Source organism: Molossus molossus, unplaced genomic scaffold (assembly GCF_014108415.1).
Source record: "Molossus molossus isolate mMolMol1 unplaced genomic scaffold, mMolMol1.p scaffold_m16_p_23, whole genome shotgun sequence".
Classification (NCBI taxonomy): Eukaryota; Metazoa; Chordata; class Mammalia; order Chiroptera; family Molossidae; genus Molossus; species Molossus molossus.
The window spans coordinates 25673486-25688838 of NW_023425359.1; the positions used below are offsets into that span (position 1 = coordinate 25673486).

The 15353-nt window shown below is 50.6% G+C and overlaps 2 protein-coding genes across 8 annotated transcripts in view; one reads left to right on the forward strand and one right to left on the reverse strand.

Moving 5' to 3' along the window:
• Positions 1-432: 432 nt before the first annotated feature.
• On the reverse strand, positions 433-5829 carry UBE2T (ubiquitin conjugating enzyme E2 T). Its single transcript, XM_036277542.1, has 7 exons — positions 5786-5829; positions 2997-3167; positions 2178-2247; positions 1734-1839; positions 1540-1638; positions 1339-1422; positions 433-763 (listed from the first exon to the last, which is right to left on the reverse strand). Exons 2-7 carry the CDS (start codon positions 3103-3105, stop codon positions 638-640), a joined length of 594 nt encoding a protein of 197 aa, XP_036133435.1. The 5' UTR covers positions 3106-3167; positions 5786-5829; the 3' UTR covers positions 433-637.
• Positions 5830-10592: 4763 nt separating this feature from the next.
• PPP1R12B (protein phosphatase 1 regulatory subunit 12B) overlaps positions 10593-15353 on the forward strand; it is an 89326-nt gene continuing 84565 nt past the window's right edge. For all 7 annotated transcript variants that reach the window (XR_004961412.1, XM_036277416.1, XM_036277419.1 and 4 more), the window contains exon 1: positions 10593-10868. Coding sequence is in view for 6 of the 7 variants with exons in the window: in XM_036277416.1 (XP_036133309.1) it covers positions 10593-10868 (276 nt within the window). In the remaining variant the exon portion in view is untranslated. The remainder of the gene's footprint in view (positions 10869-15353) is intronic.

The following is a 15353-nucleotide window of genomic DNA, read 5'->3' on the forward strand; positions in this document are numbered from 1 at the left end:
TGAAAAACTCCCTGAACTTGTACGATTACTTCATCCACGTCTGATTTCCTGCTGTTGTACTCCAAGACACTAGCACAGAGCTGGGCACGCAGTAGGTGTTCAGTAAACACCTGCTGAGCAAACGAAAGCAACACCACTGTACCCGACCAGCCGTGTGACTCACGGTGAACAAAGCGAGGTCACCTGACGTCACGTGGTGTGAGGACTTCTGCATCCCAAAACCCGAGGCCTGGTGTACCTGAAATGTTGCTCGCAGCTATTGTACATCTAGACCAACCATCCAGGGCCCTCGTGCTGGTGAGCTGGCAAACACAGGACAATTCTAGCTATTTCGACATTCTCACTGTGTAGGTCTCTGGCCAGTTTGCTCCCAGACACACATTCAGGATACACACACTCAACGTTAAACGATTATTTATTTTTCAGGTTAAAAGGTTTCAAAATACATATGTACAAACTAAATAAAACAAACTCCATTTAGAGAATCAATATGAGTGAAATCTATAAATATATAAGGTCTGTTTTATAAGGCACAACAATGATACTGTCATGAGATACAAAGAACACATTTAAAAGGCAGGCAAACCAGGCCATCCCGACAGAGACCACGGTGACTAAGACAAACCCGGGCAAAGCCCTAGACGCCAGGGCAGAATTTCTTTTCGGTGCCTCCCGGCTGCCCGGCCTTCCTCTTCTGCGCTGTGCTGTGCGCTTCTGGGTCACCAGCCGCCAGGAAGTCTCCAGCCAGCTCTTCCTCGTCACCCTGTGGAGTAAAACCCCAGGTTCACGCCAGCACCGGGACAAGAGCAGAGCCTGATGCTATCACCTCCAAGCACTGCTTGCGCCTCCTACACACGATATTCCCTCCACCAGCATCGTCCTCAACGTCTGTTTCAGTTCTTTCTTTCCACACGTAACACTAACTGCTACTCAGCTCGACCTCAAGGACATTGTGACTCGGCAAGAACTAGAACATGCTCGTTCCTGACTCTTGTGTTTGCACTTTGTGAACTGAGGAAACTCCACCTATACTGGGGAAGTTTTCCTGCTGCGGCAAATGGTCCCATAGAAAGCTGATTTCCCTCCCTCCGTCCCCTTCGCCTTTCCCGATTCCTGTAACAGTCCCTCCTCCGCGTTAAAAAGAAATCTTAGCAAAAAGAATCTGAGTCACCTCTCATCTACCCGAGCGGCCCCCAAGAATGTAAACCACCCAGAGGCTGCCTGCCCTCTAGTGTTGTCAATCGGTGACAACTGTTGGTCGACACACCTCTAACACAGACCCACTAACACAGACCCACTGAGGACGACGACGGTAGAGACCAGAGCTGTTAAACACACCTTCTGTCTCTGTCTTGCATGCTTCTCTGTCCACTGCCGGGCATTCTTGAGGAAGACAGGCTTATTATATTTAAACTCTGCGGACTGAGACAAAACCAAAGCAAAGAGTCAGTGGAGAGAAGAGGGATCAGTGGTGAGCGCCAGCCGCTCAGCTGCTAACTGGCAGGGTGAGAGGTCCAGAGAGGGCACGAGGACACTCACGATGTCAGCCATGAGCGGGTCGTCCGGGTTGGGCTCTGACATGAGCAGCTGAATAGAAGCCAAGGCCGTGGCGATGCTGAGAGATGGTCTCCAGGCGCCCTGCACACAGACCGCAGCTGCGCTGTGACCGAGCAGTGGGAGTGTGCCTACCTGACGGCCACAGAGCACTGCAGTCACCCTTCCTCACCACTCACTTTGGGCGGCAACTTGAGAATATCCAGGCAAATCCTTCCAGCAGAATCGATGTTGGGATGATAGATTGGAGTCAGAAACCGGATCTGAGGAGGTTCAAATGGGTACCTTTGAAAGCACAGGACAACAGACATTTTATTAAAATCCTGCCGCTTAATACATTACAAAGAGCTTCCTGTGACGGCTCTGGAAGACAGGCTTTGAGAGGCTAACCTTTTCTCCCCCAGATTTCTAGGATGAAAATGTACAAACCGTAGAAGAGTTGAAATAAGAGCATTTAAACACTCGTATACCCAACCACCTGGATTGGGCCACTTCCTGTCTAACTGCTTCAGCATTAAATCCTGTTAGATCAGGATGAAAATCCAGGCCCCTGACTCCTATGTTGCTCGGTCTTCCAATAACTGTGCTTCACCCTGTAGGTTCAGAACCCAATTCACACTCACCGCTCAGGAATAATCACTTCCAGCGTGAATACACCTTTTTCATAAGGTGTGTTGGCCCCACCTATTATTTCTTAAAAGGAAAAAGGAAAAGAAGTTAAGCGGTAATCGGGTGATCTGAATCACCACACCATGCAGACCCACGCCATCCAGGGTCCTGCAGAGAGGCTGGGTCAAGGACAGTAATGCTCTCTGGGCTCTACCCCTTCCTCATACAATGCACCATGTGCCCAAAAGGTGGTGGTGTCCAACTAAGGACACACAGAAGGTCAAAACAAGCTGGGAGTCCTGGCCAGGTGGCTCAGTTGGTTGGACCGTCGCCCCCGTACACCAGAAGGCTGCGGGGTCGATCCCCAGTCAGGGCGCACAGGAGGCAACCAATCAATGTTTTCTCACATTGATGTTTCTCTCCGTCCCTCTCCTCTCTCTAAAATCAATAAACATGTCCTCAGGTGAGGATTACATTAAGAAAAAAAAGCCGGAAAACACTGGCACAGATCGAATGCAACCTGCAGATCTGCCTCATCTGGACCACAGTGCTCAGTCACGTGTTTCCTGTCTGCGCTCAAAGGCATCGAGATGCTGATCTCTGGCCTGAACACCGCATCAGGGCTGATGCCAGCTCCTGGCTGCAAAGCAGCAAAAGGCATAACAAAGGGCAAAGAAGAAACGCCAGCCGCACTTTCACAGACGTGAACAAACTAGGGTAGAAAAACGGCGGCACTCTGACATCGTGACTGTTCCCCATCTGAGGAGACAAATGTCTGAATTTCAGCACAGCCTTCGGCAGGGTCAGGGGTCGTCTCAACACGGGATACCTACGTGCTCGCAGATCCCCCATCTGGCCCGCTTCCTGCCAGCACGTGATGCCGGGGGGTGGCTCAGAGGCCAACAGGCTCAGCTCTCTCTTCAGACGTGAAGCTCTCTGCATGATGCCCCGTAACGGGAGCCCCACTCAGTTCCCTCGCCACACTAAAAGCTGGGTGGGACTCACTAGGAGAGAGCGGGCAACAGCGATACAGTTAGAATAGTGACTGGGGGTTTTTAACTCATGGTTTCAGCTTAGGAAGGACAGACAGACTCCTCATATGAGCCCCTATTTCCAAATGGGAGTCTGAGTTTTTTCTTCGTTATCTACTCAAGCAAACACACTTTAAAAATAAAGTAGAAAAGATGCAAAAAGTTCTAGCTAGAAACAAAAACACTAGGTGTTTTAAATTGATGTGTCGCTTGCCCGGCCGGTGTGGCTCAGTGGTTGAGCATCAACCCGTGCACCAAGAGGACGCCGGTTCAATTCCCGGTCAGGGCACAAGCCCAGGTTGTGGGCCGAATCCCCAGTGGGCGGGGTGCAGGAGGCAGCCACTTGATGTTCTCTCTCATTGATGTTTCCATCTCTCTCTCCCTCTCCCTTCCTCTCTCTCTAAAATCAATAAAGAAAAATTATAATAATGTGTCTCCACTGATAAATTATAAACTCCCGAGGCAGAGCCTGGGTCTCATCTTGCTTGCACCGTCAGCATGCCTGGCACAGACTGGGACCCACACATTAGCTGTGGGAGGAGCAAGGATGATGACATGGGGTCCTCACTCTGAGGTATTTATAAGCTGGTGCTTCACGGTCTGAGGTGTACGTAAATACAATAATTTTTAACTGAAACCGTAACGGTACTAATGATGATTCTACTTGGGTGGCGGGGTGGGGCTGGAACCTCCACAGAGCCAATCCACAAATAAACAGTTTACTCCTCCCCTCTGATCCTGCTCTTCCCTCCTATTCCATCTATAACTTCCAGTACAAAGTGGATTAAAAGCTGACAGCTATGAAGACGCCCGACATCATCAGTCACTAGGGAAATGCCAGTGGAAACCACAATGACGTACTTCACAGCACTAGGATAACTATAATCACAGCGATAACATCTAAATGTTGGGGAGGATGTGGAGAAACGGAACCCTTCCGTCGCTGGCGGGAATGCAAAATGACACAGCCGATTTGGAAAACAGTCTGCCAGCCCCTCCCAACGTTTATTTAACATCCACTGCCTGATGAGCCTGTGGTCCCACGCCTAGGTTTATACTCCAGAGAACTGAAAACATGTGCACACAAAACCCTGCACACGGATGTTCATAGCAGCAGCATCCACAACAGTCCAGAAATGCAAACAACCCAAATGCCTGTCAGCTGAAGAGTAAACAAAATGTAGATTTGTTTTAATAATATATGACTTCAGATCTTGCATTGGTAGTATCACTGAGGATCTGAATCCCTGACATTTCCAAATTACATTTTACAGTATTTTATGACGAAAAGTAAATTCTACAGTGAGTTTGAAGATTCAAAAAGATCTCAAGAGAGAGCCCGTCTAAATGTCAAAGATCCATGACGCTCTACACGTAATTAATAACTTTTCTTCTGTTGGACAGAAAGTGCTTTGAGGGCACATTTTCAGTTTTCTTTCTTTTTTGTTAAGTGACTATCTGGCTTAATAAATGTTTTCAAATAAACAGTGAGAGATCAAGTGGGGATGTTATGAAAACAATGTCACTTTTTAAGCCAGGCCTTCTGTGGACACTTCAGGCTCCGGTTCTCAGTTTTGTAGTCTCGTAACTCAGTGTGGCAGTAAACCCCGGTTCGATAGGGTTTAGATGGACCAGCTCATGCCAGGCTCACTCACAATGACTGCAACATTAATTAAAAGGTCGATTTATTAATCTGTGAAAAGACAGTAACAATTTTAATTCCACACAGCCTGTCCCTAAGTTATCTGTACGTGGAAATGAAGGATAGTCAGGTGGTGGTAACTGATGATGGTCGTGAACTCAGACTGAGCATCTGTGTCACCCAGGGTATGTGAAAGGGACTGTTGGTGGCCTGGGCGGGTCAGGGCTCGCTGTGACCTGTGCCGCAAAGGCCGAGTGGTCTGTGGCCCTTTTCTAACCTCCAGGCACCTGCTCCAGCCCCGTCTTCCCGAAAGACTTAGAAGTACGGACGCCACCGGTGGACCCGTTGCTCGGCGACAGCCGGCCACCTGCGTTCTTCCTCCAACCACTTCCTCCAACTACAGCGTCCTCGCCCGTGCGCCCACCATCCCTGCGCGGGTCGCCTGGCGGCTGGCAGCTTCACCTTTGACACCTTGTACTGCCCGGTTTCACTACTTTTTCTCCGTAGGTGGACACTGAGTGCAATAAACTAAGCGCCCAAAGAAACAAGTGCACGTGCACCTTATCCGGGACGCGGCGCGCAGGCGGGGACACCAGCGGGCGGGGCTCTCTCCGGGGGGCCCCGCACCCCGCCTGCGTCCGCTCGGACTGGAGTGTGGCCCCGCCCCGCCCCCCGCGGACCCGCGCGCCCGGGCAGCGCCGCCCCGGCAGGGACCCGGCCCCGGCCCCGCCTGCGCGCCGGCTCCGCCGTGAGCTCCGACAGGCTGTCGCGCGGCGGGTCACAGGGCGGGTCCCCGTCCGGTTCGGCGGTTTCTCGGTCCGCCCGCCCGCTTCCCGACCGCCCGACCGCGAGAGCCCCTCCCCGGAGGGAACCCCCACGTCTCCCAGGGGCGGGACGCCCCCCACACCCGCGGGGCCCCGCGGGGACCCGATACCAGCTCCTCGCTTACGCGCACGGACCACCTCACAGCGCGCCAGCCCGCAGACCTGCCGCCACCCGCGCATGCGCGAGCCGAGGTGGGCGTCGCCCCGCCTCCCGCCCGGCGCGGGTTGCGATTGGCCCGCAGCGAGGAAGGGAGTCGAGCGCAGCCGCCCATTGGCCCGCGCTCTGAGCTCACGGGTTTAACTGGGAGCGCGCGGCCCTGCGGGCTCACGTCCGGCGCGGGCTCCTCTGAGCAGGGCACCTGGGCCACTGCGGCCGAGAGGCGGGTCACCCGGCCGGCTCTGTGGTCCGAACGGCGAAGGCGCTGGAAACGAGCCCCCGGAAGGACAGTGAAGGGAGCAGGAAGATGCGATGTGCAGCAGGCCGCCCGGTATTTCTCGTGACCTGGAGGGCGCGTCTGCGACGTCAAGGGTCCCGACTGAGCCCAGCGATTGGTTAGGACTCGGAACCGAACGGGCGGGCTGCGGAGACGGGTCCTGGCCGGGCAGGAGTCGGGACAGCACTCCGAACCGCCTTCCGGCCCGGAAGCGTGGGTGCTGACCCGGGAGCACCTGGGGCACCTACACCGCCCGGGCGAAGGCCCACACCTGGTGCACTGATAGATGGGGACACCGGCCTCCCGCTCCACCCCCACCCCCGGGCCCCCATCTCACTGCTCTCCGCTCACTGTGGGCTTGGGGACAGCGGTGCCACGGGAGAGGTGGCCCGCCAGCCAGTACTGTGACCGCTGCGGTGGCTTCTGCACTTAGTCCGCATGGGGGTCCCCGAGGCCGCCGCATGGTATGTGCTCTCTTCCGAGACCCCCACGCAGGGCTCTGTCCAGATCCCGCCCCGGGGACCCTCACACTGGTCGTGGGAATGAAGCGGCGAACATGGCTGGTGAAGGACAAACACGGGGAGTCCTGCCCAGTCTCCCCGTTAGCTGTTGGCGTCCTGCGTGTAGGGCCGGTTTTTCCTCTTTGTGGTGGTGCTTGGCCATCGTTCTGGAGTTGGCTGCTTATTTTAATACTGGTGTTTTCTGCTTTAACACATCCTGTCTTGTCTTTTTCTCTTCCTACCCTAGCCGTCCATGTATCTCAGTGACAGCTGCGTCTTCAGAACCGAAATGAATTTCCTCCTGGGTGGTTCTCTTTGAAAAGTGACTTTAAAATGTCTCTTAGAAAAAGCGGGAACTGTAGAGAGGAGGGATGGCGTGAGAAAACGAGCAAATACCTGTGGTTTTGGCAATCCAACGGAACGGATTGGATAGAACAGTGGAAGCACCGCACGGGTTAACTGTACAGTGTCCGTTTGTCCACCAGAGGGAGGTGTGCTAACTAGTGGGAATAGAGGCCAGGCTGAAAGATTTCAGGAACTGTAGGTACACGCGTTCTTTCTTTTAAAGACGGAGTATTCTAACATTGTCATTTACTTTGTATAGTGTATATGTGGGAAATTACTTAAAAGTGTCTTTATACAAGAATATATATGCATCATAGCCAACTCTACGTTTAAATATACAAAAATTACATTTTATGTATACACAGGATTGTTTGTCAAGATTTAATCATTTGTATATAAAATATATTTTCTTTAGGGAAGAATATTTAGTATCTCCAAACTATCATGTTTGTTTAATGAACTGATTATATAAGTTCACTCTTAGAGAGTCCCAGTTGGGGGAAAATGTTCAGAAAAAAACTGATATGACGTTAATTTTGAAAAACTTTTCAAGCCATTATATATTTGTGGCATAACTTCTTTTTGGCTGGAACGGCAGTTAAACTAATTAGATTAAGATAATTAGTGCTGCTTTCCATAACCACATAGCCGGAAGACATTCCTCCCTTTCCAGGTATCCACTTAAACTATCCAAGGAACTTAGCTACTTATTTTTATATAAAATACCCAAAGAGGCCTTGGCCAGTTTGGCTCAGCGATTAGAGCGTCCACCTGTGGAGGGGTTCGGTTCCTGCTAAGGGCATGTACTTCGATTGGGTTTGTCTCCCAGCTGGTTGGGGTTGTGTGGGTAGCAGCCAGTCATGTGTCTCTCTCAGTAGATGTTTCTCTCTCTCCCTCCTGCTGTATCTGCAAAAATGTCCTCCGGTGAGGATTAAAAAAATAAAAATAAAATATCCAAAGAGGGTCTTACTCTATCACTACCTGGTGGGGTGAGGGGTGGCAAATAAAATAGACATGTAAGGGAGTAAGTAGTTCCTGAAACTTCCAGGTATTGAGACTGAATCCTCCCTGTTGAAATTTAAGTTCATACCTTTTGGGAAAGTAAGGATTTAACTTAGTCTTGACCAATTTTAGCTTATTTATACAACCGGGAACAGATATCTCTTTTTTCCTGATTTTGAATGTGAAAAGAATATAGCCAAAGAAATGTAACATTATCGATCCCTGAAAATGTACACCATTAAAATTTTTTTAGAAAACCAGGATAAAATATACAGTTTAATTATACATACTTTTTTTGAGCAGCGGTTGTGTACCAGGAGCATAGTATTAAAACAGTGTACTTGGATTGTTGTCAGATGTGCCTCCTGAGATTTCAGCAATTTGCGTTATGCCAAAACCTTGCCCCTCCTCACTTTTTGGCTTCCTTACCAGATTGGCAATTTAGCTAATAATGATTTCTTGAAGAGGGTTAGGCTTCTTCTACCTGTTAGGCGTCTTTCCTATCTGCTTTAATGTCAGTGTTTTTGTTTGTTTGTTTGTTTTATCCTGTAAGGAAAGTTTTATTGAGAGTTTGTGGGCAATTTTAATTATCAGCTAGAAAGGCTGAGTTGGAATAAGAAGAGGTTGCATGTTGACAAGTTATAAAGTAAATCTCACACAGAATTTTTTTAAAATATTTTTTTTATTGCCCTGGCTGGTTTGGCTCAGCAGTTAGAGCGTCGGCCTGCCGACTGAAGAGTCTCGGGTTCGAATCTGGTTAAGGGCACATTCCTTGGTTTCAGTTGGGTCCCCAGCCCTGATCAGGGTCATGGGGGAGGCAACCAATCGATATATCTGTCTCACATTGATGTCCACCCCCCCCACACACACTCTATCTGAAAATAAAAGGAAAAATATCCTCGAGTGAGGATTAAATATACATATATATATATTTATTTTAATTGACTTTTAGAGAGAGAGGAAGGGAGAGGGAGAAAGATAGAAACATCAATGTGAGATGGGCTGCCTCCTGCATGCCCCCTACTGGGGATTGAACCCACTACCCCAGGCATGTGCCCTGATTGGGAATCAAACCAGTGACCTCTTGGTACATGGGTCCATGCTCAACCACTCAGCCACAGTGGCTGGGCTCACAAAGAATTTTTAATTGCAATAGATGCTGAGGCATGACAAGTTCTATGGTGACTGAAAACACACAGAGCAAGGAAAATAATATAATTTACAGTTCATAAAGATGCTGTAGGACTTAATTAGTATTTATAAAGTATTTAAGAATACCTAATTAAAGCATATTGTTGATTGACATAGTATTATTAAACTATTTTACATTTACGTGTAACTTCATTTGAATCTCAGTTCATCTTGGGAAATTGTTCACATGATGGGATATAATAAAGTTTCCCTTTACAATGACCCAATCATTTTTGCAACATTTTTAAATGAAAAATTTTAAGCATACTGAAAAGTTTGAAGAACCTTGTAATTGTCTATGTTCTCTTTCATTATGGATAATATATTTAATTAATTTTGTCCAGGGCTAAGGTCCTGGGGGGTATAGTTATTACATCAATCTGACAGGTTTTATAACCAAGTTCACTGTGAATATGAAAATGTCCAATTTGCTGCCTTAGGAGTTTAGTAGTATGCTCCACGGTGTCTTTTTGTAGCTTTGGGGGGGCGGGGCGGAAATCACAGAAGACCAGACATCCATTCTGTCTCCTGAGAATTTAAGATTCATAAAAAGGGTAGAGGAAGAGGAGGGAGAATGAAGGGAATTTAATACATCTTGTGAGTTGATCTATGCCAGGGATAGTATTCTTCCATATATTATTATCTGATCCACATGGATACGGTGAGGCATCATCATTTCCATTCTAAAAATAAGGAACAGTCTGGGAGAAGTCAACTAATTTATCTAGGACTGTGAATTCCATTTGAATTAAAAGCTTATCCCGCTACCTGGATGCATCCTTTCCAGGATCTTTTCCAGACCTAGAAATAAGTGTCATGTTCAATGTGTTTGTGTATAACGTGTGCATGCTCCTTCTCCTCACGCACACTGACACTCAGTGATTAATACAAGTAAACGTATTACACGTTATAATGTTCATAAAACTCTGGATTTAGAGCCAGGTACTTTAGTCTTCCCCAATAGAAAATAGGTATAATTACTGCCTCTTTCCCACTTCAAAGAACTGGTGTGATAATTAGGGAGCCAAGATTACTTGGTAAGTAAAACAAGAATGAACTACGATTCCCAAAATGCCCAAAGAGGCTGCCACGGGTCCGGGAATCACTCCTAGCTTTGGGGCAAAGGTGACCCCGCTGGGTCCCGCGGCGAAGTAGGGAGCAGCCGGTTCTCGCCCCTTTCTTGATGCATCCAGGGACTTGTAGTTCCCTGAAGGCCACGGGGCGCCCCTGGGGCCGGTCTCCGACTACAAGTCCCGTGATGCTCCGGGGCCGCGGCGCGCCTGCGTGCTGAAGCCGGAGAAGCGTGCGGGCGGCGCAGGCGACGGAGAAGTAAAGATGGCGGCACGCGGGTCTCCGCCTTCTGCTCCCGGCTGACGCGCTCTGAGGGAGGCGGCGGCGGCGGCCACCCGAGCGGCAGCGGTCTGGTGGCGGCAGTGCGGCCGCGGCCGCCGGCCCGAGCGATGGCCGAGCTGGAGCACCTGGGCGGGAAGCGGGCCGAGTCGGCGCGCGTGCGGCGGGCGGAGCAGCTGCGGCGCTGGCGGGGCTCTCAGACCGAGCAGGAGCCCGCCGAGCGGCAGCCGCGCACCCGCCGCGGGGCCCCCCGGGTCCGCTTCGAGGACGGCGCGGTCTTCCTGGCCGCCTGCTCGAGCGGGGACACCGACGAGGTGAAGAGGCTTCTGGCCAGAGGGGCCGACATCAACACGGCCAACGTGGACGGCCTGACCGCCCTGCACCAGGTAACCCGCGGGGCGCGGGGCGCGGGGCGCGGGGCCACGTCCGCTGACAGCCGCCCCGCGAGCCCGCCTCTGCCCGCCCGGCCTGCACGCGAACCTGCAGGGTCCCCGCCCGGCCCGGGTTTGGATTTCCCTCCACCTCCTCGGGTTGTCATGGTTACTGGGGACTTGGTCCCGGCTTGTCGCTGTCGATGCTTCGGTGCGCGCGCACCGTGCCCTCGCGCGTCCGTCAGGTCCCTTCCCGGGGACTCAGCCAGCCGGTGTGCGGGCGCCGGGTCCCCGCGCGGGGGAGCGAAGCAGGACCCCGGGAACGGACCTCTCGTCCCGCTGGTTTGTGGTTCAGCCTGCAGCTCCCTGACCTCGTGCTGTGGGTGCCTCTCCCCCTTCCCGGCAGCGCCACCCCCCTGGGGCCTCCCGCGGGGAGCCGGCCTCCCGAGTCCCTTAGGTTTGTTTGATGCAACGGAATGGACCCTCTTCCTTTCTCGTTCTCCGTTCACGCAGCCTTCTGTAGACATCGCACGCCCGGATGTAGCTGCAGCGCACTTCTGGGCCTGGTGGCAACACCTTCGCTGCCGTCGTCTTATGCAACAATGTTCTGCCTGCACGACCGTCCAGCTAGCTCCACCCTCCCCCTAGGTGGAACTTCGTGGTTATTTTGGCGAGCTGAGCCCTGGGCACCCACTCTTCGTCTCTCTTATTTTTCTCCTCCTGCCATCGTGCAAAGTGAATGTGTTGGCATGAGAACTGATTTTTTTTTTTTTCTTTATTGATTTTAGGGAGAGAGGAAGGGAGAGGGAGAGGGAGAGAGAGAGAAACATCCACGAGAGAGAACATAGATAGGCCGCACGCCCCCCACTGGCGGTGGGGCCCACAACCTGGGCCTGTGCCCTGACCGGGAATCGATGGGCAACCTCTTGGTGCAGGGTCAACGCTCAACCACTGAGCCTCACCAGCCAGATGAGAACTGACTTTTAAATAATAAGTCAATCTCGGGTCACCCACGCCCCTCAGTGTTAGGCTGACGGCTGAAAATTACTCCTCACCATGCTCACAGCCCTTCTTCGTCAGGTGGCAGAACCTCTTCTCTTCATCCCATTGGTGTCCTTTCTTTCCTGCTCAGAACAGCGCTCCTGAGGTAGCAACCAGCACTCATCCAGTCCTTTGCTGCCTGGAACTATTTCTTACGTGTCACGTTCTGTGAATCTCAGCAGTGATCCTGGAAGTAGATGTGGTGGGTAGTGTTGTTATTCCCATTTTACAGATGAGGCATCTGAAACGCAGAAAGCTGTCACCTGGGCAAGATCAGAAAGGAGAGTGGGGTATGAACTTTTCAGACTTAACATTTCAGAGCTTTCTATCCCACCTGAGAAGGAGCTGAATAGGAATGAGATAGATGCTAGTAGGCTCTACTCGTTACTTTAAATTCCAGCCTACAGGGATGGTAAGGAGACAGACCTGGATCCTGGGAGAAACTCCTGTGCGCACAGCGGGCAGAGGAGAACCAGCTCTCTAGTCCACGTGTTCCTTGATCGAGCCCCTGTTCTGTGGGAGCACATTTCTTAGCACCGCTCAGCAGCCCCGCTTCATTTAAGGAGGCTCTCCTAGTGGGGTCCGGTCCTTACCACATGCATTTTAATGGCCCATGAGAGAAGCAGCGGCCCTGAGGTCCCTCCTGGTAGACCTCTCTCCCATACCGGTCACCTCATCTCTGATCCCTTCTCCCAACACTGACCTTGGTGCCTCTCCCTCTCTCTGGACTCCCACCCAGAGAAGTGGAGCTTCTCTGAGTTAATATGCACTTCACGCCTTGGCCGGTTTGGCTCAGCGGTTAGAGCGTCGGCCTGCGGTCCAGAGAGACCCGGGTTCGGTTCCCTCTAGTGGCGCGCACCTCAGTCGCAGTTTGTCCCCAGCCCTGGTTGGTCGTGTGGGTGGTAGCCACTCGATGTGTTCCTTTCACATCGATGTTTCTCTCTCTCTCTCTGTTCCTCTCTCTCCCTCCCACTCTATCCGAACAAAAAATGGATAAATGTCCTCGAGTGAGGATAAAAAGAAAATGCTCTTCACATTCAGTAATCTCCTCACATAGGATTGGAAGGAAATGCCAGCTGTGGATTTAAAGAAAACAACAAAAACACCTACAAATGCAGTAGAGCTGGCTCTCCGTATCCGTGGATCCTGAGGGCTGACTAGGGAGCTGAGTGTCCTCAGACTTTGGTATCTGAGGCGGGCCTGAAGCAGACCTCCACAGACACTGAGGGCCCACGGTGTAGGCGTCCCTCCCTCCTTACGTGACTGGCGATGACTTGGGTTGAACAGGTTTGGTCAACATGAGACAAATCCAGCTAAAGATGAAGCTGCTGGGAGATTGTAGCTCAAACCAGCCTCTGTTGAGAAACCATCTCTTTGTGTGAATCAAGAAAGGGGCCTTTATTGGCTCACAGACTCTGGCCTGAAGAACTCTTAGGTACATAAAGATCATTCTCAGTGTGCTGGACAGCCTACTTCATCACTGATTGTCCCGTGAAATGGATAGTGGTACAATTATCTGAGTGACTTAGTTAAAATAGCCATCTGTTACACAAGCATGACATGAATTATCAGGATCATCGCTTCCTTTCTCTCTCTTCCCTTAGCCCTGGCCCCTTGACCAGCTGTGGATTATCATCTTGGCTTGCTGGGAGAAACCCCCAGGTGATATTGGGGGACGCTTTTCTTCTTCCCCCGCAGGTGACAGTGGATGGTCTACACCTCATGCTGTGGTGCCTGGATGCTACTTCCGACTTGGAGACCTTTCTTTTCTTAGCAACCTTTGCTTAGGCCATGGGGTGCTTGAGTCACAGATGACGATCTCCAGGGGCCTATTAATGCTGGAACTAGCCTGGAATAGAAGTATCTCAAGGTTGGACCTGCTCTGGTGAAGGTCTTGATGCTGGTGCAGACAAACGAAACTTGGGCGAGCACGTTAAGATTTGGTGTGTGTGCCCTTAGGATCCTGGAGTCTTCTGTGGAAAAGTCATTAATCTGATGCTATCCCCCTCACAGAGGAGCTCCCACTTCATTGTAAGGCACAGAGTGAGGGCTGAGTTCTGGGTAGCCTGACCTGTCCTAAAATCTTTTACCTTTTATTTTGTATTTTGCAAGGTTGATCATTGTCACCTGTCTTGGTACCCTAGGCATTATGATCCTGGGTGCTTTAGGTCTAGATAGAGGCTCTTAAAACTGTATCTACCAAATTATTGGGCTGCTATAAGAGGCAAGTGCTTGTTTTCTGAAAGATTTGCTGGGAATTTTTAAGACGAATACCAGCTTATTCCTCCAGAGTCTATTACGTTAGCACTTATGTCTGCACTGGGTGTGGTAGAGGACCCATCACAGGTCTCATCTCTGGACCAGTCAGACCAGTCTTCATTTGGAGGACACCTAGGAGATTAGAAGTTCGGGTTGGTTTTGGAATGGTCCCAGAGTCCATGTTTGGACCTCAGGGTCACCCCAGACTGGAATTCAACTCGTAGTAGCCTCTGTCGTCCTAGGCTACCTCAGTCCTCAGGGAGATTAGAATGATCTCTTCCTCTGGAAGAGAGGTGGAGAAAGGAACAGAGGGAGAGGGAGAAAACAGCAGTTTGATTCAGAGTGGTCCAAAGGGAGACAGAAGACTGAGGTGCTGTGTTCAACTCAGTGCACAGAAGCATGTGTGTGTGCCAGCTTGTGTGGGAAAATGAAACTTGTATTCTGACCCTTGTATTCCAAGTTCATTATGTCTTCCTGTCACAGTTGCTCTGCAAAGTGACTTCTGTCCTGCCCTGTATGTTGATGAAGTCTGCTTAGTGACAGGACACGAGGCGGTATGGGGTGAAGAGACACCTGTCGCTTCTTTATTGTTGTGGATGAGAACAGTCACTTTGATTATTTCAGTGGTTTACCTCTTCAGGTTGGGCATTTATAACCCTTCTTTTTTTAATCCTCACCTGAGGATATTTTTTTCCTTTTATCTTCAGATAGAGAGGGAGGGGGAGAGAGAGAGAGGGAGAGAGGGAGAGAGACATTGACTGGCTACCTTCCCACATGACCCCTACCAGGGTTGGGGACCGAACTGCAACCGAGGTACATGCCCTTGACCAGAATCGAACCCACGACTCTTTGGTCTGTGGGCCGACACTCTAACTGCTGAGCCAAACCAGCCGGGGTGGGCATTTATAACCTTTGAGAGAGCAGTATGAGTAGAAACATATTTTTGAGGACTTCTCTGGAGATTCTATGAAGTTTTTTTTTTTCCTATTAAGCATAATTTGGTAGTCTTTCTGATTACTTTTGGAAGGAAAAAATAGCTCTACCACCAATATGATTGTAACTGTAAATTAAGGCCCCAAATATTCACGAAGACTCTGGCAAGGTAGTGGCTGGCTGGTTCAATGGCTTCATTCTTCATGAGTTAAGGATATTTTGGGCTATGATCAGGTGGTTTTGATGGACCTGTGGGTGAGGACAGAA

Bases quoted from the DNA above. Each gene is read 5' to 3' on its own strand.
- UBE2T (XM_036277542.1), bottom strand. From the start codon at position 3,105: ATGCAGAGAGCTTCACGTCTGAAGAGAGAGCTGAGCCTGTTGGCCTCT. The intron at 2,248-2,996 runs GTAGGTATCCCG...TTTCCTTTTAAG, and splicing joins GATGGGGGATCTGCGAGCAC to AAATAATAGGTGGGGCCAAC. The intron at 764-1,338 runs GTGTGTTTAACA...TTTACTCCACAG, and splicing joins ATGCAAGACAGAGACAGAAG to GGTGACGAGGAAGAGCTGGC.